Raw genomic sequence first — 23,447 nt, forward strand, 5'->3', positions numbered from 1 at the left:
ATTAGGTTATTTTTATGTGTGCATAAATAGCACATGTTGGTTATATTTACGCTATGTTCACTTTCGTTGAATGGTTGTTATCATCTTCTACGTACGTCGTTATAATTTAGTGTCGACATTTGTCGACAGTGAGCACGGACGGGTCCACTGTTTTCATCACTGGCCCTGTTACGATATCAGTTGTATAATTTTTCCAGGTTGACTGTAGAGCAGATCGCTTGTATATTAGAAGAGACAGACGACCTCTTAGATGCAATTGTATACACCGAGCCTCCTGAGAATGTTCTTCTAAGTGATGGTGATAGTGATGCAGATGAACCCGTTGGAGATATGAACAAACTTTCTGGTAATCAACTTCGGACAGGTGCAGTGCTGGTTTGCTCCAAAATCACCGATAAGGGAATAGTGCATTTGAGACAGGGTGAACCAGATGATGATGCGTGCGATAATGTTGCAGCTGTTTTAGTGTCCGATGTGCCTCACTTGATTTTGGAAGTCCTCCGCAGAAGCGACCAAAATCTGAAGCGTCAACAAGCAAAGATCCTGGTAGTTGTGCTCAAATCGAGAGTAAACAAATCAAGACTGGAGTAAAAGTTATACCTTCACATCAGAGAATAAAGTCTCAAGTTCGTAAGTGGGAAAAGAGTGATATCGGAGTCAAACCTTCGATCAAGTTCACACATTTCTTCAAAATGATTTCACACCGGTACAATTGTTTGAAATGTTTTTGGACGATGAAGTTATTGAATTTATAGTTCAATCCACAATTGAGTATGCTGTACAGAAGGGAAAACCTGCATTTACATTGTGCAAGGATAAACTCAAACTTTTCTTTGCAATATTATTCCTTTCTGGATACAATGTAATGGCTAGAACCAGAATGTATTGGGAATTATCTGAAGATGTACATAACGCAGGTGTTTCGAAAGCAATGTCAAGGAATAGGTTTGAAGAAATACTGCGATACATACATTTTTGTGACAATTCAAAACTAGACGCTGTTGATCGTTTTGGGAAGATAAGGCCAGTTTGGTCTATGATAAATGAGCGTTGCCTTCAATTTTATCCAGGTGATACATATCTCTCAATTGACGAGTCAATGGTGCCATATGATGGGAGACATGGCTCCAAACAGCACATCCACGGGAAACCCATTCGCTTTGGTTTCAAAGTATGGGCATTGTCGACGCGTCTTGGATATCTTATTCAAGGAGAGCCGTATCAAGGTGCTGCAACGGGAAATACAATACCAGAATTGGGAGTAGGTGGCTCTGTAGTCATGGGTTTGATATCCGAACTTTCAGCTCGTTCACGGTTCTCTTTGTTTTTTGACAACTATTTTACTTCCATTCATCTGCTGGAACATTTACAAGCAAACGGTCACGATGGAACTGGTACGGTTCGCCCAAATCGTGTAGAAAATGCTCCACTTCCGGATGTTAGTTCGTGCAGGAAACAAGAGCGGGGAAGTTACCATCAACTAACAGACAAAAGTACTGGCATTACTCTTGTACGCTACCATGATAACAACATCGTTACGGTAGCTTCAACTGTCTCGGGTGTGTCACCTCTGGGACATGCAAGGCGATGGAGGAATGCGGACAAAAAATACATTTCAGTTCCTCAACCTTCGTGTGTTGCTCTATACAATACTTACATGGGTGGTGTTGACCGCATGGACCAAAACATTGCATGCTACAGGATTAGTATCAGGAACAAGAATTGGTATTGGCCAATGATAAGTTATCTGCTTAACATTTCCATGAACAACGCATGGCAACTTTACCGCCTGACTGCTAAAGGAAAAGAAGATGGGCTTCATCTGCTCTCATTTACGAGGTACGTAGTACAGAATTATATGCAATCGTACGTGAAAAACCGTCCACTAGCAGGAAGGCCAAGCGTTAAAGTCTCATCCAGAGTATTGCCTGAGGTGCGATTTGATGGCACATCACATCATTTGGAAACTGTTTCCAAGCAAGTACGTTGTGGACATTGTGGAAAGGCTACAAGGAAGAAATGTAAGAAGTGCAATGGCGGATGCCATATACAGTGTTCAGAGGCATTTCACACATAAAAATAGATCAGCAACACTTACACAAAGTATGCATTGTTTTCTATTTCTGAAATTTGATTATGTTTTTATTTAGTTAGGTTCGAAAGTAGCAACTCAATTCAGAAATAATTGTTAGAATTTTATTATGTACCGCTGCAAATGTAAAAATATGAATGAGCATTGTAATTTCTTGTAAATATGTTCAAGTATCAATATAATCTGAATGTCAAACAATAAAAATATAAAATATGTGGAATTTCGTTGTAATAACTGCCCATATATTTAGTAAAATAATCATATTTATTAAGGTTTTGTTATTCAGTATTGATGGTGCCATCCGTGCTCACTGTCGACATTTGTCGACATGCTAAAACTAAAAGACTATTGGTAGAAAAAAATAAAATATATATAATATAAATAAAAAAAATAAAAATTATTATTTTGGCATTATTTTAGACAAACTACAAAAGTGTTTCAAAGGATACAAGAAATTTCAAAAAATAAATAATTTGGGCAGTAATGGGTTAAACAACTCAATTTTTTATTTGGGTGTGGTATGTGGTCTGTGATGAGTACTCGATGCAAACCACCATTCCAGTGAATCTTCTTGAAATGTCTCTTACATTACTGGAAAGAATATTTCCTTACGAGTAGCTCTTGTTTAGGAACCAGTTCCTGAAATTTTCTCCTGGAGGCCTCGTAGCACCCAGCTGTTGTTTGATGTGGCTGGGGCATGAGTCACGTGACTCATGCTATCAATGTTCAATCCTTCCCGAGAACCCAGATCCACAAGGCAAGCTTAAGCGAATATTTTGTTATTTGGGTTGCATAAACAACAAGCTTTAAGACGTTACGAAATTCTAGGTCCCGTGGCCCAGGGAATTTTTTTCTCTGACTGTACATCATGAACCAGATCATAATGACTAGAGCCCGGAAGTTCAGGCATTTATTTTCGTTAAAATAGGCAGGCAAAAAGGCATTTATAATGTGGAAAATAGGCACTAAAAATGAAAAAAAGGCAAAATAAACCAAAAAAAATGGCACATTTGGAAGTCGCTTACTTTTATATATAATTTCCGGCAACATGTTAAAATCTACATTGGGAAGAGCATTTCAATTTTCTCCTTCTTGATTGCACATAACTACAAGGTGTTTTTTTAAGTTCTCAACATTCATTGATAGTCGTCTGTCAGAGAGAATGTTTTTCATAATAGAAAATTATCTTTCAACTTCGACAGAAGTTATTGGAGCATACATATAACAAGCTAATGTAGCTGGACTCATTTCGGTAACAGCATTTTCACCTTTTAGAATATCACAAATTGTTTTCAATTGTTTCAAGTCCTTATTTGCACTCACTACCCGTTTGCACTTTTCCGCAACAGCTGACCCCTTTTCTCCTGGCACTTCCATCATCTCCTGCATAGAATCCTTGAAGATTTTCATGGATGCTACAAGAGTCTCACCTCTTTTTTCTAGCTTTGTAATTGTCTCTGGCAATGCACCATAATGTGCAAAAATAAACGACAGTTCATTCTTCAGTTCTGAATAGCACAGGAGTTTTTCACTTCACGAATTGAAGCCGCTTCATTTTCTGGAAGAGCATCGATCACCTCACTGATTTTTTCAAGGTTGTTAGCATAATATATAGCTGCTGATATCCACGTTCCCCATCTTGTCAAGACTGGTTGTGGAGGAAAACTAAGCTCAGGCGTAACTTCCTGAAATTTTCGGGTTCGAGAGGGAGATTTCAGAAATATCTTCTTTGTGTTCGAAATCAACCTCTCTACTTAAACAGTCAATCATGCACAAGGAAATGTTAACCGAAAGGCAATATCCTAACTCAGCATGAAATACTTTTTTCTCACACTTTTCTCCTTCAGCAATGTTGAAACATGCGTGAGTTCAATATTACTTAAATAAGGCGAAAATTATTCACGTAATAAACGGAATAAAAATAAATGCCAACATTTTTTTTTAAAAAAATGGTCAAATTTCATTGAAAAAGGCAGAAAAAGGCATTGTAATTAAAAATAGGCAGTGGGGTCCCAAATAGGCAAAATAGGCAAAATTAAAAGGCTTCTAAAACAATCAAAACAACATAAAAAACGTATATCCGGAAATTTTTTATCAATATGTGCATTAAATAAAAAGAGGCATTTTGCCAAACTTCCGGGCTCTAATAATGACAAATAACATGACAAGTGACAAAGAGAAGAAACACACTAAGGGATGGTCTATGGGGTAAAAATAAACAATTTGTAACATACAGGGAGGTTATTGCAGCATGCCACCGCAATAGCGTCGGCCGCTTGCCGGCCCAGTCATGCAACAGGTGCCGGCAAATTGCGTAACAGATAGCCCGTTACACAAACCGCTTGTTTTGTAATGTTTCCACTTTTCACAATTATAGTTACAATTACAACTTAAATAAGCACGTACCTTGTCGTAAGGATGCTGGAAAAGGTGTCCTCTAAAATACAAATATTTCTGGCACTTTATTTTTGACATGTAATCTTTCTTAGACACCGCGAGAGCGTCGGCTGCTTACCGGCCTTGTCATGCATCAGGTGCCGCCAAATTGCGTAACAGATAGTCCGTAACAGAAACCGCTTGTTTTGTAATGTTTCCACTTTTCACAATTACAGTTACAATTACAACCTTATTTCAGACATCTAATCTTTCTTAGACATCTCTACTTTATCCTCGGTTGACAGAAAGGGAAGACAGCATCGCGGCGCATAAAGCAAACCGAAAGTGTAAAATTATATTTAAAACTAATAATAATGATGATCACTAACCTTCTGTGTTATAAATGATGTTGAAAATGACCTCCTTCAACACCAATACATTTCCGGCATCTGCGTATGAAATTCCTCTGAACATCCATAAGCTCCTCAGGTGTGATTCTGGCAATTTCTCTTCTTATATTTTCTTTTAAATCCTCTATTGTACGCGGGTTATTCTGATACACTTTGTTTTTTAATGTTCCCCATAAATAATAATCACAAGGAGTAAGATCGGGGCTACGAGAAGGCCACAACTCAGTACTGATAATTCTGTCCTCAAAAATCTCGGCAATAAAATTAAGTGATTCATAAGCAGTGTGAGCAGTAGCAGAGTCCTGCTGAAAAAATGACTGCTGGCATTCAATGTCCGTTAATTGTTCAAAAAAAGGTTGTAGTATGTCTCTTCGATACCTTTCACCATTGATAGTACCTTCATAAAAAATAGGCCCTATTATTCTGTGCGCATTCAAACCACACCACACACCAATTTTTGCAGGATGGAGCGGAACTTCATGCACAAGGTCAGGTTTTTCTGCACTCCAATAGCGATTGTTTTGTGAAATAACTCGGCCATTCAATTCGAACCAAGCTTCGTCTGAAAATATGATTAATTCTGGATTTACTCTGCCAGCAACAATATTATCCAGCATCCAGTTACAGAATCGAACTCTAGTCGCGTGATCGCGCGGTTGCAATTCATGAACCACTGTAATTTTGTAGGGTTTTAATCTAAGTAATTTAGTGGCATTTCGTGCTGAGGATTTTGAAATGCCTGTTTCCTGAGCAAGCCGACGGAGGGATTTTTTTGGAGTATGTTCAAGTCGTTCACCAATTTCGTCTAGCTTTTCTTCCGTAAGAACACGTCGTCTGGAAACACGTTTCTTAGGTTCAAGAGATCCTGTCTCTCGTAATCTTTTAACGAGGTTGTAAACAGTATGTCTGTCCGGAACAGGATTGCCAGGAAATTTTCTTGCGAATCGCCTGACTACTTTTCTGCAAGAGTTCGTTTTCACGTAAGTATCGTACATAAAAACTCTTTGTTCAAGGCTATATTTGTTTGGCGGCATAACTAATGAATGAATAACAATTAACACACGATAGAGCACTAGCACTTAATAGCACACCAATAACACAGTATAAACAACACGAGTACTGATAAACGCAAACCGAAGTGAACACGTCTAAACAACTGGTAGCCGACAGCTGTCGCATTCGCGTAGTATCGAGAGGCTTCTCGCGGCTTACCACTACTCCGATAAGCCGCTGACGCTCTTGCGACATCTGAGGAATTTCGCTTCTAGCGTCGGCTCTATAGACACTGGATGGACCAAATTTTGAGGGAAGCACAACAAAAGACTACTCTATGAGGATATGTAATGCTCCTGCCGCAACTTTGAAAAAAAAAAATATGGAAATTACGACGTTCAGAAATTTTGCGTAATTACGGGGAAAATAGAACTTTGGGATTTGGCCCCCGTTTCCCCCTGGACTCACAATTGTCGGAATTTACATAAAATGTTGCTTTTTGTTCATTCTTACATTTAGAATTTAAATTTCTTAAAAAGATGCAGTTGTTGAGCAGTTATAGCCTTTTATATTCAGTTTATCCCATAGTAGCAAAAGGGGAAAAGTGCTTATTTCAAATGGCGCTCTCAGAAAGAAAAACGCACACAGTGTATGATCGTTACTTTACTTCAAAAATATTCACACGTTAAAATTAAGTGACACTGTGAAATAATTTGTTTATCTGCGCTTTTGTTTTGCATAATAATGTATACGTAACCTCCCCCCTCGAAAATCTTGGGCACGCCACTGACTCTAGTGTTCAAAAGGATTAATCTTGTGTTATCTGCAAAATAAGAGTCACGGTTTTGTTTATTCGAAGGCAAGACAAGAATGAAAAATTGAATCCTTTATGTTGGATGAGTCATTGCTGTCAGAAGCGATATGGGCAGAAATAAAGTGCCAGAAATATTTGTATTTTAGAGGACACCTTTTCCAGCATCCTTACGACAAGGTACGTGCTTAAATAAGTTGTAATTGTAACTATAATTGTGAAAAGTGGAAACATTACAAAACAAGCGGTTTGTGTAACGGGCTATCTGTTATGCAATTTGCCGGCACCTGTTGCATGACTGGGCCGGCAAGCGGCCGACGCTATTGCGGTGGCATGCTGCAATAACCTCCCTGTATATATTAGAGCAAAAACTAATGATCATCAGTTGGCCTACATCAGCAAGAGAATCACTTCCCGGTATTCCTCAATATGGCCATTAACCAACATAACTCGGTCAGCACTGTACATGGCAAAAACAAGGTAGTAGTCGTGAGTGATAAGGTAAGAATTCTATATTTGTATTTTATATATGTATATTATATTGATTGATTTGCTGTTTTAAGTCCACTTTTTGCACAGTAAGGCTAATCAGGACCGGACCTACAGTTTAGAGTGGAATCCGAACCACTATGAATATACATTATACAAAGACATGATGCCAGTGTCAGCTATAAAGTTTTCGGACTTTTTTCTTTTAATTAAGTATTTATTTAAATTCCTGGTCAATCATGTGTTTAGTATACATGACAACCTTTGAACAAAGCATGTGTATTTCATTAACATAGTAAATTTAAGTATTGCATTATTTTGCATTGCCATACAAACAATTTCCAATTTTATTTCAGGATTCAATTTCTGTTACTTTTGGACATGAAAATCAAGTAGCGAATGAGTAGAAAATTTCATAAACATGTTACAGAAATGTTTTGTGTGATTATTTCCTGTAGTGAATAACTACTATCTGCTTAACATTTTGCTGTAACTGAAGTATTCGTAATTCCAGTAAGTTGGTTCCATATCCTCATACTGGATATCTTATTTCTGTTTTTTTTTATTTTACGATACTTTTTCACCTCTCTAGCTTAATCGGTGTTGAGGGTGAATGATTAGATAAATATGATGAAACTTTCATACCTCCCTCTACATTAATAACTGCACCTTAGGGATTAGGAGCTCATAAATGGAGGTTTTTATTGTTGACAAAGCAGAGGTGTGACGAAACGCATACCTGTTCCTGGGCCAAGATAACTGCTGGTCTCCACTTAAAGTGCAGAATGGTCATCTTGGCGAAACTGTTTTTCTCGCTTCCTTTCTTTTTTTTTAATTTACCTTTCGAAATATGTAGGCTATGTAGCCATGCATGGAAAAATATTGGGCTATAAAATATATAACTTCCAAAATGTGAAAAATTCAAAATACAGTCCATTCTGAACAAAACACTCGTCTCATGTCATGGGCTACACTGACAAATTATTTTTTACATTTTATCCCACTTACAATGGCCATAGAGGTAGTAGCACCACAGTGGTAATTTGAACCATGAATACTTCTTAGTTTGAATATACTTGTACGATTTATTAACTTCGTTGATCCCTTCTCTTGGTGTTTGTACAATTAACCCTTCATTGGTTGTGCACGATCTCTAATTTCAGGTGTGTGGTTTTAACGTTGCCATTTATTAACGATTGCTTTGTCAACTAGCATGAATTTCTTAACTTCCTCTTTTACACCACAATTTTGTTTTCAGTGTTAGTCATATCTTTGAGCCACATGGGGTTCATTGAAGGAGCCCCACAGTCTGAGTCCGTGAGCGACTATTCGCGTACCTAGATTTATACTGAAAATCCAGTCTGCTCTTCCATGCCCGACCATGATGGACAATTTGATTAAGATGAATTGAAACCATCAGTGTCACATAAGAGTGCCGTGAAAAATAAAAAAAAGATTTTAAATCACCAGTTATTTTATGTATTTTCCTCAATGTGGCAGTGTGACATCGCACTTTAATCAAAAGGTACCGAGTTGGATAACCAATGGAAGCACATTATGGTTGTACTCACTTTAAACTGGTCATATTCCGATTAGCTTTTCTGTGCATAAAGTGGACTTTAAACAAAAACTCGAGAAACTCACGTTTCCAATTTTATAGTCACACGTGTAACATTGAAATTTTAATTGCATGGAATATTACTTACTTTGTTCTGTGTATTTAATTTATTAACTAAAATAATATTTCATTGCTTTATATAATATCTCAATTGTTTGCAAGAAAAAGATTTAACCGTAATACTTGAGGGTTTAGGTTTTTGTACCTTACATTAAACTGTAAACTTTTATTAAAATATCACTGTAAGTGATAATATAACCTTAAACAATTAGTTTCCTTTAGAATATATTACTGAAGTTTCCATTCAGTTTAAAAAGTCTTGAACTACTTAATACAGTAGAAATAAAATTGTGGTGGGTAGATTGGCACGTATTCATTTAGTTTTGCAATAAATTTGGTGTTGCAGTGTTACGTATTGGTTGCGAAAACATAATATGTACCCTCTCAGTGTGTTCTGAATGCAAAATGGGAGAACATTTGGCGTTGTTACATTGTAGAACGCTCTGGCGTTGTTATATGTTTGAAGGATGGAAATTTTGGTAATCATTGAAATTTCAACAATCTACTAGCATATATGGGTGGGATGAAGGGATAAGTTCCTGAGAGTGGGTGGGCGGGTGAGGTGGAGGGGTGGGCAGGTGAGGGCTGGGAGGAGAATGTCCGGCGTTCTTACTTTGTAGAAGGGAACGCTCAGGCATTGTTATATCGTTTGTTTGAAGGATGGAAATCTGGTGGTGTAAGTCACTGAAATTTCGAAAAATAGCATAGACACATCTGGATGGGAAGTTTCAGGGACATGTCGGAAGGTTGATGTTGGAAGGAGTGGGAGGGGGTGGAACATCAGTTCTTAGCATAACATAGGTTTGGAGGATGGAAGTTTTTAGTGTTTTAAATCATTCAAATTTAGAAAATCTAGTATAATGCAGTTACGAGAGGGTGTAAGGTGTAAGGTCCAGAGGAGGGCAGGGGGGTGTAATGGTGGTCGACAGGTGAAAAACAAGGAGAATAACTGGTGTTAATTTGTTTTTATAAGTATAGATATTAATGTTGTGGTTAACCAATTACCTGCGGAAGATCTATATGTAGACTCTCTAAAAGTTGTCCTTTTTTTGCAGAGCATCTATTAGTAGTGTATAAAACCGGCCTCATTTTGGTGTTTGCGCAGCTAAGATGATTTGGGCTGAAATTTGGCCAATAGCTGATTTGGTTGAAAATTTTACCAAAAACTATGCCTATCCCAGAAAGTTTTGAAGGCAGCTTCATGCTCATTTTGGTGTGTGCGTGTCTAATAGCTATTTGGGGCCGAAAATTTGACTAAAAACTATACCTATCCCAGCAAACATTGGTGCCAGCTGAAGGTCATAAAAATACCTTTTAGAGTGCAGTGGTTAGACATGTTTTCACGAAGCTCCCATATTCAGCGAAGCGTGAAGATGGGAAATTCCTTGGAACAGTGGGGGGTGCGATGGGGCATGGAATGCGGTCATCAGGAAGTCGACAATGACAAAAATGGTGGTCAAAGGCAGCCTAAACATTAGTAGCCTGTTTTTCCTTGGACTTGTAACCACCATCATACTAATTATCTCGGGAATATAACAAAATCCAGGACCATATACAACAGAGGATGTTATTCAGAAGCTAATCTCCATGGATGAAAAACTATTTTTTGGAACATGGAACTATACAGGCCACAGTGACTTGAGAAATTTCCATAATGCAGTGTAAAGACATGAACATTCCCAAAATCACAAGTGTACATGCAATGACATACAAAAGAGGGATTAAAAGGGAAATTGGTGGTGGTCATAAACCCTCTTCTTGCACAGTATTCCTAAAAAAAGAAGGCTAAAGGCGGGAAAATATGATGAAATGGTTTGTGTACCAGTGATTTAACCACACACACTCAACACCCCCCAAATTTCTTCAATAAATACCCTCATTAACATGGTGCAACAGCCCTCAAAGGGCCAGGGCCTGCCAGGGGGCAGGTGATACGGGGTCAGTGCATTGAGTCCCATCCCCACTTCCGAAACCAGATTGATCATTAATTTCTTTAATTTACGAATGTGATCATGGCAATGAGATTTTTGCATTAGAAAAAAAGAAATTCATTTACAAAATAAGGGTAATAAATTTATCTTTATATTTTTTCAATTAACAACATAATGGCAGAATCTTGTACTTGATACACTACTTGCATATCAGATATGTAAAATTATTGAAAATATTACTTATGATGAGGTATCAGTTAATCAGTCCAATCTCTAGTAAATATTAAATTATTTTGCTATTGTCAAAACAAGGATAAAAAAACTGACATACCATGTGAATCAAGAGAGAGAAGGAGAGAGAGAGAGAGAGAGAGAGAGAGAGAGAAAGAAAGAGAAAGAGAGAGAGAGAGAAAGAGAGAGAGAGAGAGAGATTGATGTGGATGTTCATAAAATCCTGCAGATGCTTATATTCTGTAGCAATCCCGAGAATCCTGTTCAACAAAATCTTCTCACTTCCATGCAAAAAGGAAGCACAGTCTGTGACCTGGAAAAAAACATCATATTACAATCCAAGAGCCTCGGTTTCAAAATAATAATATGAGAGGCTCGGGAGTGAAACTAGATAACCCCCAAAAGTATGAAACCTAGAAAGATGCAGGTGAAAGTTCATCCATTAAATTGTGGTTTATGCCCATGCGTTTCCAGCTATAAGCGGCTACTGAAGGCATTTCATTCACTATTGTATGGCAACTACAGACTCTGCAGCAACTGCATCCAATGTTGACTCAATGTGTGTGGGTTATCAAGTTTTACTCCCGAGCAGCTCATATGATATAAAGTACAAAACTTAAAATATACAGATCTGACAAAATTCTCGTTTTGTTGATTATCTTCTAAATTTGCTTAGACAAGACTTCGAAGGGTTTTCTTGAGATCCTAGCTGCGAGGTGCGCTACCTGACATTAGTGGAAATGGGTGTGTCATTAGCCGTGTACCGAGCACGGATTGGATTTTTCTGTGCATCGAGGGCTTTCCTCAAGACCCGACAAGAATCCTCCGGTGACAGTGTTAAACCGTCGAAATTGCAGTAGCTAGATTGTGAAACATCTATGATGTTATTATATCTCCCAAGCAGCTCATATGATATAAACTACAAAAACTTTAAATATACAGATCTGACAAAATTCTAGTTTTGTTTATTATCTTCTAAAATTACACTTCTATAAGTAGATAATATAAAAAAATGTACAATTGCATCTGATACTAATTGTTTTGAAGATGGCAGCACTCGTTTATTACTTAGGCATAGTTAACAAATGGCTGCTAGGTGAAATATACACATATTGAAGAACATGCCCACCCAAGATTACCCAACCTGGAACCCAGATCTCTCATGCCAATCACACACACTACCAACTGGACCACTGTGGGCAGATCTGTCTATTGATCATAAAAATTCAAGGTGTGCAGTTGTATACTGGTCCCACAATATTAGCAAATGTGCCATTCAATTAAACGTACCTCAATCTTGTCAGACTTCTCCACAAAAAGGCTCCCTGGGTATCCACTAAGTGCAAACAGAAGTTCATGAAGCATATCTGTGACAAAAAGACTGCAAATGTAATTAATCAAGTACAAAATTACATCCAAACAAACCAAAAACATTAAAGAATATCCTCCTGTGCATATATACGAGATGTGGCTAGAAAAAAATTGGATTGATGTTGCTGTCAACAAACGGCAAGCGCGTCAAGGATAAGCGGTGCATAACGTGATATCTTGCCTACCTGCTGTGTGATTGCCCAGGGTGCACGGCGCTCAGTTCTTCTGTAGTTTGTGGACGAAGTGAACCGTACATCTGTGCTCGGTCAGAAAAGAAATTAAGTGTGAAAGTGGAACTGCGTATCAATCTGAAGTTTCTTATCACACTCGGAAAATCCGCCACAGAAACTTATGGTTTGAAGGAAGTGTACGGAGATGTGTGTTTATCATGCACTCAAGTATTTGAGTGGTTTCAAAGGTTTAGAGAGGGACGAGAAGTGATTGCGAATGACAAGCATCCTGGACGGTCTTGCACATCAAAAACAGAATCAAACATTGCAAATGTAGGTGAATTGATTCGAATTGTGTACCCAAAGGTCAAACTGTCAACCAACAATATTTCATTACGATGCTGAAGACCCTTCGTAGGCGAGTAAGAAGACGACGACCTGATTTGTGGAAAAGCAAGTCATGGATTCTTCAATGTTTCTGCCCACATGGCATTGTCAGTCAAGGCTTTATTGGCCAAGTATGGGATCCCAGTGTTAGAACATCCACCCTATTTGCCAGATCTCGCTCTGTGCAACTTTTTTTTATTCCCAAAGGTCAAATCAGCACGGAAAGGAACCAGATTTAAGACCGTAGAATGTGTGAAAACAAAAGCGATGGAGGGTCATGAACATGGTTTCGGAAAATGATTCCCAGCACTGTCTCCAGCAATGGAAGATTCGTATGGAGCGGTGTATCGATAATGCAGGGGAGTACTTTGAAGGGGATAATGTTCATAGTGTACAAAATAACCAATAAAAGATTTTGTAGCAACAGTCCGGTTTCTTTCTAGCCACACCTCGTATGTACATAGGCCATTCGGAAAGTAAATCCATTCGTTAGCTGTTTTCAGTGTGGTGAAGATAGTTACCTAGTGCGATTGGTGCCACTGACCTGTTCACGTGATGAATATAATGAGCTGTAACAATGAACGTGCAGATTGCAAATCCTGCCGACTATAAGGTACATGGCAAGATTCCTTTTTGTTGCAGGTGGAAAATTTTAGATCCAGTAACATTCCACAATGTTTAAGAATGGGCAAACAGGTGCTTATGACATGTAGCGATTAGGGCGACCCTCTTGTCATCACAGATGACAATATTTCTAATTACATGTTTTTTTTTATTAAATGTAAATATTTATTTGTAACTAATACTGTAAATTTGGCTGTTTTTGATGGAATTTCCCTTGTAACTTTCTTACCCTTGGAATATCATTCTCAATTTTTCTACAGGGACTTCTCACTGAGTACTGTTTATGCTGTAAATATAAGTTTTTTATTAGGTTCCCCAACAGAGATCATGTGGCTCAAAGTTTGGAAAAACTGAAAAAATGTAATTTTTAAGGAGCTGTAACTAAACAGGAAACCATGAACAGAGCTCATTTCTTTGCTGCTAAAACTTTGGATGAATAACTTTCCTCTAAAGAAAATATAGCTCTGATATTATGGTCCCCTTAATCCTAAGCTTTGAATCCATAGTTAATTGTTGTGCGAATTACTCAGTTATCAATTAAATATGCATTTTAAAACTACAAAACTTTTTTTACTTACGTTTTGTGAGTATCTGGTTTTCCTTTGAACGTCATTTCGAGAACAACTGTTCCCTTCTTCAGGTTCTTACGTTACATAGGCTATCCAAAATACACCATAGCCACATCAATTCTTTTCTCCCAAAATTCCAGGAACAAGGATACAGGTTTTGTTTTCAAAAAAGGAAAAATTGGAATCCATATGAAAACCCTTTGAAACTTACAAGCCCTTCGTTATTGCTAAAACACGGTATAAAACCATCTCAGGCTAAAAGAATACTTCCAAATAAAAACGATAAAATTCTAAAAACGCGACCTCCATTTCACTCCCTCGTACTGACTGTAGGAAGTCTCCTCAACGAATGCTAAGCCTTGATTTTTGTTGAAAAGCAAATATCAGTTTTGGCCCTAAATTTCAGCCCTTTGCATTGGAGAAGGTAAAATATCGTCTTTCATTGGCAACCATTGATACAACTCCCCCTTTAGCCAACAGCGCAACTTTGGACCTAAATTTGGGGTAGCAGGACATGAACCTGAGGCCCCAGAAGTTTAATAAAGATACCCTTAAACTTGTAAATTTTAATAAACATCAACATTTTTTGGGGAGTGATGCCCCTTTCTCTCCAACTTTTTAGGTCAGCTCTAAAAAAATCCTCTGCATTTCCAGTTATATTATTTTATTAAAGTAATTGAACACTGCCTATAGTAATGGTAATATTAAATAAACACCAATAACGTTTTTATATTGTGCCACATTGTTAATTGAACATTATCCATTGTCTAGTGCTGTTAACAATAATTACCATATTTGCCAGCATATAGGACGCACCCCATTTTTTGTACACATATTTAAGGAAAAAGCTTTATCACTGAATTTATAATTAATCTACAGTATTTCAAATGTAAAGTAATAGTAGGTCTACTTTTGACAAATAACTTACGTAATCTCAATTGGAAATAATACATTTTAATCTTCTAACTCAGAAGAGAGAAAATTTCCAGAAATGACGGTAATCAGAAACTGAGTATCTACGCACCCTGTTATTGAAACTTATTTTCAAAGGGAAAAAGTGCACCTTATATGCTGGCAAATATGGTATTTTAACAATACACTTTGAGAGAGCATCTCTTTTCTCATCTTCGGGTGGACAAATTTATTTTTTGCCAATCGTGGAGCTCGAACCTATGACAGACCTGTGATTGTACTACAAATCTGGCACAGAAGACAATGGATAATGTTCAATTAACATTCCATGCTAATGTAGAAGCACTGTCACTAACATTCAGAGATGTTAATGACCCACTGTCATTTAAAAATGATATTATTTGTCATGAATGAATGAATAGGTCATCACATTACCATCCATGTGATTGTTGTCGCCAACTCATACACATCTTTATCAAGAGAAAAAGATGAGTTAATATTGTTGCTTGTCAAGAACACATGTGCCCGATTGGACCATAGAGAAAAAAACATCAGCTACTCTATTGTTTCTTAATTAATTCTAATATTCTTGTTTCTGTGTAGAAAATTTGCATGCATTCAGGGATGATTGTGAATGAACTTTAAAGAATCATACTATTACCTCAGGTATCCCCCAATCACATTAATTCAAAAAATATTTTTTACTTCTTTTTTTAATAAAGATGCAGTATTTCACTTTTTATACATCCAAAACATACAAAAGAAAACATACAAGTACAGTTATAGACAGAAATGTATTTATATCAATCTCAAATGAAAGTGAAAATTTAAAAAAATAGGAAAATTTGACAAGAATACATTAAATAATTTCATCATATAATAAATATGTACAATTAAATTTTCCTCTTTTATGCAATATCTGATCTTCTTTAGTCAATTAAGAAAATATTAACCTTACATTAAGATAAAAATTAATACAATGTGTAAGGTTTTTACAGTTTGAAATACTGGTGCTCAATAAAATATATTATCTAAGTAGAAACACTTAATTCATCACACCTATCTACAGGAAAATTTTAAAATATGTGTATATGTGATGAAGTTTTATATATAAAAAAAGAAATTGTAGTAATAAATTAAAATAGTAAAGAACAAAAACAGGCTTAATTCTATGACATGGATATGAATCATTATAAATGTACATTAAAATTCTTTACATTAATCACACATTCAATTATATTTTTCCTAGAAAGACGAGAGAACTTTCAAAAAATATCTCTACAGTTATCAAAGCACAAAGTACTTGTATGATAATTTTAAGACAAATTTATGAAATAGAAATGAATTCTTATTTTTTTTCACCATTCATGTTAAACAACAGTACTAGATATGTAAAGCATACTCTGCAGTTTACACCATTGTGTGTTTGACACATATGATTACATTAAAACACTTCAAGTGAACACACATCACATCCTCAAGTGTCCTATTGTATTATCTTGATGATACGTTGTCCCATGCAATAGACATCTATTTACTTCACAGCTTACTTCTGTGCACCATATGACTGAGCATTTTAGCTTTAGTTGGTGCGAAGTATTTATTTACAGCACCTCAGAACTTTTATATTGTTAATTACACACGTGTTCATCCTTTTTATGCACACACACTTCACATATCACATTGCAACACCATTTGAACTCACATTTACACTTTTCCTCTACATGGACAATTCTGGTCTGGTAACCGCGGCCACAGCACAGCAGCCTGCAACCATCCATTGCCATGCTTGTTTTGTTGCACACTCGGCCCCGAGTTCCAAGAACATTTAGACTAAAGGGAAAGAAATCTATAATGTAATTAATATGCAATGAAACATAAACAATAATTATATGAAAATTATAAAGTTGTGGTGTTTGCTTATAACAAGTATAATTTTAAAAAGCTCCACCACATTCTCCTCGTTAAATTAACAAGGAGTTTTGCGTCAGCGTGCTTCTGACGCTCGGCTCTAGACATCGAACAAAGTAAATCCGGCATGATGAATGATGATTTTGCCACAGAGGTAATAAATGGTGGTATCGAGTAAAAAGAGAAAAGGGTTGCAGGCCACAGGTCTGGATGACCAACTCGATGCCCCGAAATTTTGAACAAATCTAAATTCAAAAATGCTATTGTATTATTGTGTTATGTGTTACATATACTCCCTGTTTATGAGTACTTCAAAGTACTGTTTTTAATGGAGCAGATTAGTGTTCCTTGATAGTGCAGCTATAAAAGCACAGATTGTGATTTTGTTGTTTCTTTGTTACTTATATATTGTTATCATTATTATTATTCTATGTGGTTATTTTATGTTTTGTGTCTTAAAGTGATGTGCAAAATGTAGTTTGTGATTAGAACTTTTCATCAGTGCACCGAACTATGTATGGTTTGAAAAATAATAGTGATTATTTCCTTCCTCTGTCAATGCAAAATTATAACAAGGAACTCAACCATTTCAAATTAGTGAAATAATACAGATGAACTATTGTCCAAATCCCGGCCGACAGTCGACCCGGGTTATAGCAAGAAAAATGTTGTATATACAGTAGAGCGTCGATTATCCGAACGTCGGTCAACCGAACGACCGCTTAACCGAACTGTGTACTCGCTCACTTTCAGATATCTGTAATGAAAAAAGTACGTGACTTAGCTGCTCGTAAGCGTGTAGGCTTGTTTAGACAGACCAAAATAAAGGATTTTTTTAAACGTTAATTTTGTGTACTGTGTGTATTGTTCATGCAAAATGCTTATGTAATATGTACATATTTTTGTTTAATAAACTGTACCACATACTATATATTCCTACTAAAGTTGCCTTTGTATGTTACTTTGTAATACATACTTAAAGAGATGCCTGTTTTTATGAATAAATTTACTGTACAGTACTTCTTTTTGGCAAATAAACATGTACAGTTCGATTATCCGAACAAACCAGTTTTCCGAACACCCATGTCCCCCAATTACTTCGGATAATCGATGCTCTACTGTACACTATTTTGTAAGAACATGATAGTAAGTCAAGGGCACAATGGTCCCGATACTTACAAAAAACCTGTTAATAAAGCATTGGCATTGGTTGCAGGTTTGTGTATTCTTACAGATCTAGCTTTTGACATTTAACCTTTTTTATTTTGCTCTAATTTTGACCAATGCTGATGTAAAGTGGTCGTGGACTTAGTGGTATAAGAAAAACTATTTAGTATTTTTTTTTTTTTGCTTCCAAAATTTTGCCACTTGTTTAAATGCTGTGACCACATCACAAAGTATAGTAGCAAAAGACAAAACAAGACTAACTATAGAATAAGGCCATCAGGAAAACGGTGTGAACAATAAATACTACAAGAGGGCCTCCCTGGTGGCATAGTGTTAACATCATTACTTTGCAATGAAGGGTTCCCGGGTTTAATACCCAATGGTTCGGGTCCCACTTTAAACTACAGATCCAGTCCCGACTAGTCCTACTGTGCATAAAGTGGACTTAAAAATAACTCAAACAAACAGTATTACAAGATAGTATCAGGGAAAGAATTAGAAGTTTCATGCATATAAGAAGACATGATATGAAGGAAAATAAAATAAATGAAAATGGAAGGTAAGAGATATAAAAGAAGACCATGAATAAGATGCAAGATGCAAACAACAAATTATGAAAGGAGTGGGCAGAAGAGTGATGGAGAGGCAGGAAAAATGGCGGATTTCGTCTGGAGGATGGGAATTGTTGCATTTTGTTACAAATAAAGGAAAAGTAACAAAGGTGGTAAAAACACACATACAGTATTTAGCTTCAATGCAGCTGAACACAAAACACTTACAAACAAAGCAAGCACATAGGTACAACCAACTTTACACATTGGAAGACAACTACAATGACACTAAGTAACCGATGAAGAATAACAAATGAAAAAAGCTAGATAAGATATTGGAGGTCCAGCATAGAATGTTAGACCATATGTGACAGAAACAGTTGATGATGATGATGTGACTCAACCAGGGATCAAACCTTGGATATACCATCACTGTTGAGCTATCAACTCAATCTCTGATCTCAGCAAAATGTCCACAATATAAATCTCTTGTAAGTTTTATCTTCCATTCCAAGTATACTGCAACTTCTTTTTACCATTAATCATCCGTAGTATGCAAGCTCTAGTATCATCACACTGTAATTTATCAAACTGGTTGCCTTGTGATCAAAGGGTCCCAGATTCGATATCCAATATGGGAACATGGTGGTTGGATCCCACTCTAACTGTACGTTCAGTTCTGAATAGTCTACTTGTGCATAAACCTCAATTGATAAAACTAATTCAAATTGAACTATTCATTTTTTTATGATTTTTAATTGTTTTTTCTTCCCCTATATTTTATTGAATTTAATTATTTAAGTTAAAGTTTCAGATACAGTACTGAATGACCATTTTATATTGAAACAATAACAGCAGGAAAACAACAATAATAACAACAAAGCAGTAGAGTACAAGATGGGACAATGGGACAGACAAAAAATTAAAATTAAACATACATTGTTAACAATTTTCTGAAAATGTGATCATGTGAGAATATGTCAACATTTGGAGGCAGGTTAATATATGAGCAAGGAAGCCTGAAGAAAAGAGACTGATGTAGAAGGGAGAGCTTTGTAGTGGGATTGTGAAAGAGCTTTACTTCGGGTTCGGTGTGTGGGGACTTTTAGATGAAACTAGTTATATAATTCAGGTTTACAGAGGATACAGTACAAAATGATTCAAAAGTCTCAGATCTCTATTTAAAACAGATTATTTGGTGTAACACTAAACAAGATTGCATCTTGTGGCTTGCAGCAAACATTGGTGATTTTAGGGAATAGGATGGATCATTGATTCAATCATGTGATAATACCGATACATGAGAACTACTACTGCTTTCCAGTAGCTTGCCAATTGTCCTCACAGTGTTGGGTAAGCACTGAAATGATACATGCAATGCAGAGCTTCACAGTTACAATATAAGAAAGTGTACAAGAAATGAGAAGCATGGTGATGAATTATTTTTAACATTAGATCAACTGTTATTTCTATGCCTATACATGGAAAACATTCTCCTTTACTAGATAGATTTCGTTAATATGTAAAATTCATCAGCATGGTATTATTTTAAAAACCATCAGGTTTCCCTAGACTCTGTACGTATTAAATAACTTACGTTTCATTCCTCTCGCAGTAATCAGGTGATTCTTCCAAGAATACCAAATCTGCTTTGTTGGGTTGCTTTATGTCACTGCTGTGGGATCTCAGCTTCTTCACTTTCCTCTTACGGTGCACCTTTACCTTGACATAAGAAGCCCCATCATAACGCTTAGTTAGAGCATCACCAATCTTACGAAACGGAGGCATTTTTCTCCAGCAAACCTTTGCACTACATGAACCTGATACACCATGGCATTTGCAAACTCTGTTCATCAAAGAACGGATAGCCTGCAATAAAAGAAACAAAATATATGTAGTAAATCAAATGAGATTGAAAGCTTTCATGGCTGTGGGATGCATCTTCAGTTGTAGTAAAACAGGATGGTGAAAAGGGAAGTGACTACAAAGTTGAACTTATCATCGAAGATATAAGAGGTATGGAAAAAACATGGTTCTCTTGCCAGACTTGTCAAAACCTGTGATTGGTAGGGTGTGATCTAGGGATGGCCAGATCCGGATCCTGGTGGATCCAAAATCCGGAGCCGGTTGGTTCCGGATTCTAAAATTTTTCGGATCAGGATCCGCGGATCCGGAATTTTCAGATCCGGATCCGTTTTGCCATCCAACATGCGCTTCTTTGGAAAGTAACAATGTGCTTATAACATATTGTTACCTGCTAATATACATACAAACATATATATATATATAGTGTGTGTGCGTGAAACTTGACAGGTGTATAGAGCCCCCCCCCCCCTCAAATGTCAAGATGAGGAGAAATTGAAGTGGGGATCTGACCCCGAAACCACGTAAATATGACATAGGAAGAAACAGGGGGCATAGGGCCTCTCTATACAATTCTCAAATTTCATGGGAATCGGAGGGGGACACAGGGGTCAGATCCCCACTTCAATTTGTCCTCATCTTGACATTTGAGGCGGGGTTTGCCCCCTATAACAGTTTTTTAGTTGAAACAAAAAAAACACGTAATTCTTCCTTTGGGCCCCTCTATACACCTGCCACGTTTCATGGAAATCGGAGGGGTCAGATCCCCACATCAATTTGTCCTCATCTTGACATTTGAGAGGAGGTTGCCCCCTAAAACAGTTTTTTAGCCGAAACAAAAAAAAAACACGCATTTCTTCCTTTGGGCCCCTCTATACACCTGCAAGTTTCATGGAAATCGGAGGGGAACACAGGGGTCAGATCCCCACTTCAATTTGTCCTCATCTTGACATTTGAGGGGAGGTTGTTCCCTAGAACAGATTTTTAGCCGAAACAAAAAACATGTATTTCTTCATTTGGACCCGTTTATACACACACCTGCCAAGTTTCATGGAAATCGGAGGGGGACACAGGGGTCAGATCCCCACTTCAATTAGTCCTAATCTTGACAATTGAATGGGTTTTGCCCTGTAAAACCGTTTTTTAGCTGAAACAAAAAAAAAAACAAAAAAAAACATGCATTTCTCCCTTTGGGCCCCACTACACACCTGCCAAGTTTCATGGAAATCGGAGGGGGACACATAGGTCAAATACTCACTTAACTTTGACCTCATATTGACATTTGAGGTGGGTTGCCCCCTAAAACAGTTTTTTAGCCGAAACAAAAAAAACGTATTTCTTCATTTGGGCCCGTTTATACACACACCTGCCAAGTATCATGGAAATCGGAGGGGGACACAGGGGTCAGATCCTCACTTCAATTTGTCCTCATCTTGACATTTGAGGGGGGTTTCCCCCCCTAAAACTGTTTTTTAGCTGAAACTAAAAACCACGTATTTCTTCCTTTGGACCCCACTACACGCCTGCCAAGTTTCATGGAAATCGGAGGGGAACACTTAGATAACCTCCCTTGTTAGTCTTACACTTTGTAATTATATAACACTGCATATATTATAATGTTTTATTTTAATTTGTAAAACTGTAACTGTAGAACAATTGTATAATTTTTGTATAACATTTCTATCTTGTTATATGTGTTAAAGGTTTCATCCTGGAATGGAATGTCTCACATTTATGTGTGTTTTCATTTCCAATACATTCGAATGAATACATATTCGTTTCAATGGCAATTACAAAATCATCTCTGACATTTTATGTTAAACAAGTAAGATTATTTTTGTGCACGAGTGTGTTAGCCGATGCGTAGCAAAGTATTTTAGGAACAACACTTGAAAAAAATTCTTGTAGGACTAACTAATGAAAAATTTCTTTGTAATCGAAGATCATAATACCTTTTAAGATGTGGTAATATTATAATGGGATTGAGATACGAAACTCTCGGATCCAGATCCGAAACTTTCGGAGTCGGATCCAAATCCGGAATTTTCGGACCCGGATCTGAAACTTTCAGACCCGGATCCGGATCCAAAACTTTCAGACCCAGATCCGGATCCAGATCCGGAACTCTTGGATCCGGATCCAGATTCGGAACTTTCGGATCCGGATCCAGATCCGAAACTTTTGGATCCGTTTGGCCATCCCTAGTGTGATCGGGTGGTGATGGAGGGCAAGTGATTGAGAAGAAGGGAGAGTTGAGAATTCACTGAGTGGCCTTATCCAGGTCAGGATATGTAAGTCCTCTTCCTTTGCCCCCATGTTTTAGACCTAGTTCTTAGTTATTTTCCAACCGTAGCCTTTGTCAGAAACAGTTTTAGTTGTTTCTAAAGGAAAAACATTTTGAAATCACTTATCAATGTAATAAGTATAAGCAATTCAAGAGATTACCTTTTCAGTGGTGGCGTATTCTCCCATGTTACCTGTTACCAACTTATTTGATATACATACAAATTAGCAGAAAATCTGAAGTTATCGGACTCCTGGTTTTGTTTTACTTGCATGCCTACATTGGTGTTTTATTTCTATTATATCTAATCTAATATATACAATAAATAAAAATTGTTGTGGTAAACCAGGTGAAATTTTCAGAATACACCACTGCTTTTTAGAAGGCACTCAAATATCTGGTACCTCAAACCACAACCAAGGAAATTCCCTGTGGGATAAGTTGTACTGGGCCTTGTAGCTTTTATCAAAAGTTTGTAATTTTTCGTCTTCTAATATTTTATTACTTTCAGGCTTTCACCCAATCATGTGGTGATGGGTGTAAATAGCCTAAAGTGCAGATGCACCCAACATTTACAAATGAACCAATAAACCAACCAGAGAAGTATGAACATAGTTAATTCTTCAG

At 37.0% G+C, this 23,447-nt stretch overlaps 1 protein-coding gene across 2 annotated transcripts in view; it reads right to left on the minus strand.

Annotated features, from left to right (window-relative positions):
- Positions 1–16,062: 16,062 nt before the first annotated feature.
- Positions 16,063–23,447, minus strand: part of LOC145995131 (protein Wnt-4-like) — a 155,488-nt gene continuing 148,103 nt past the window's right edge. For both annotated transcript variants that reach the window (XM_083131668.1, XM_083131667.1), the window contains exons 6-7: positions 20,271–20,542; positions 16,063–16,877 (exon numbers count right to left, since the gene is read on the minus strand). In XM_083131668.1, coding sequence (XP_082987794.1) covers positions 16,676–16,877; positions 20,271–20,542 — 474 coding nt within the window. In that variant the 3' untranslated portion in view covers positions 16,063–16,675. The remainder of the gene's footprint in view (positions 16,878–20,270; positions 20,543–23,447) is intronic.

The sequence above is a fragment of the Lepisma saccharinum genome, chromosome 11, assembly GCF_977018435.1.
Source record: "Lepisma saccharinum chromosome 11, izLepSacc3.1, whole genome shotgun sequence".
In the NCBI taxonomy this organism is placed as follows: Eukaryota; Metazoa; Arthropoda; class Insecta; order Zygentoma; family Lepismatidae; genus Lepisma; species Lepisma saccharinum.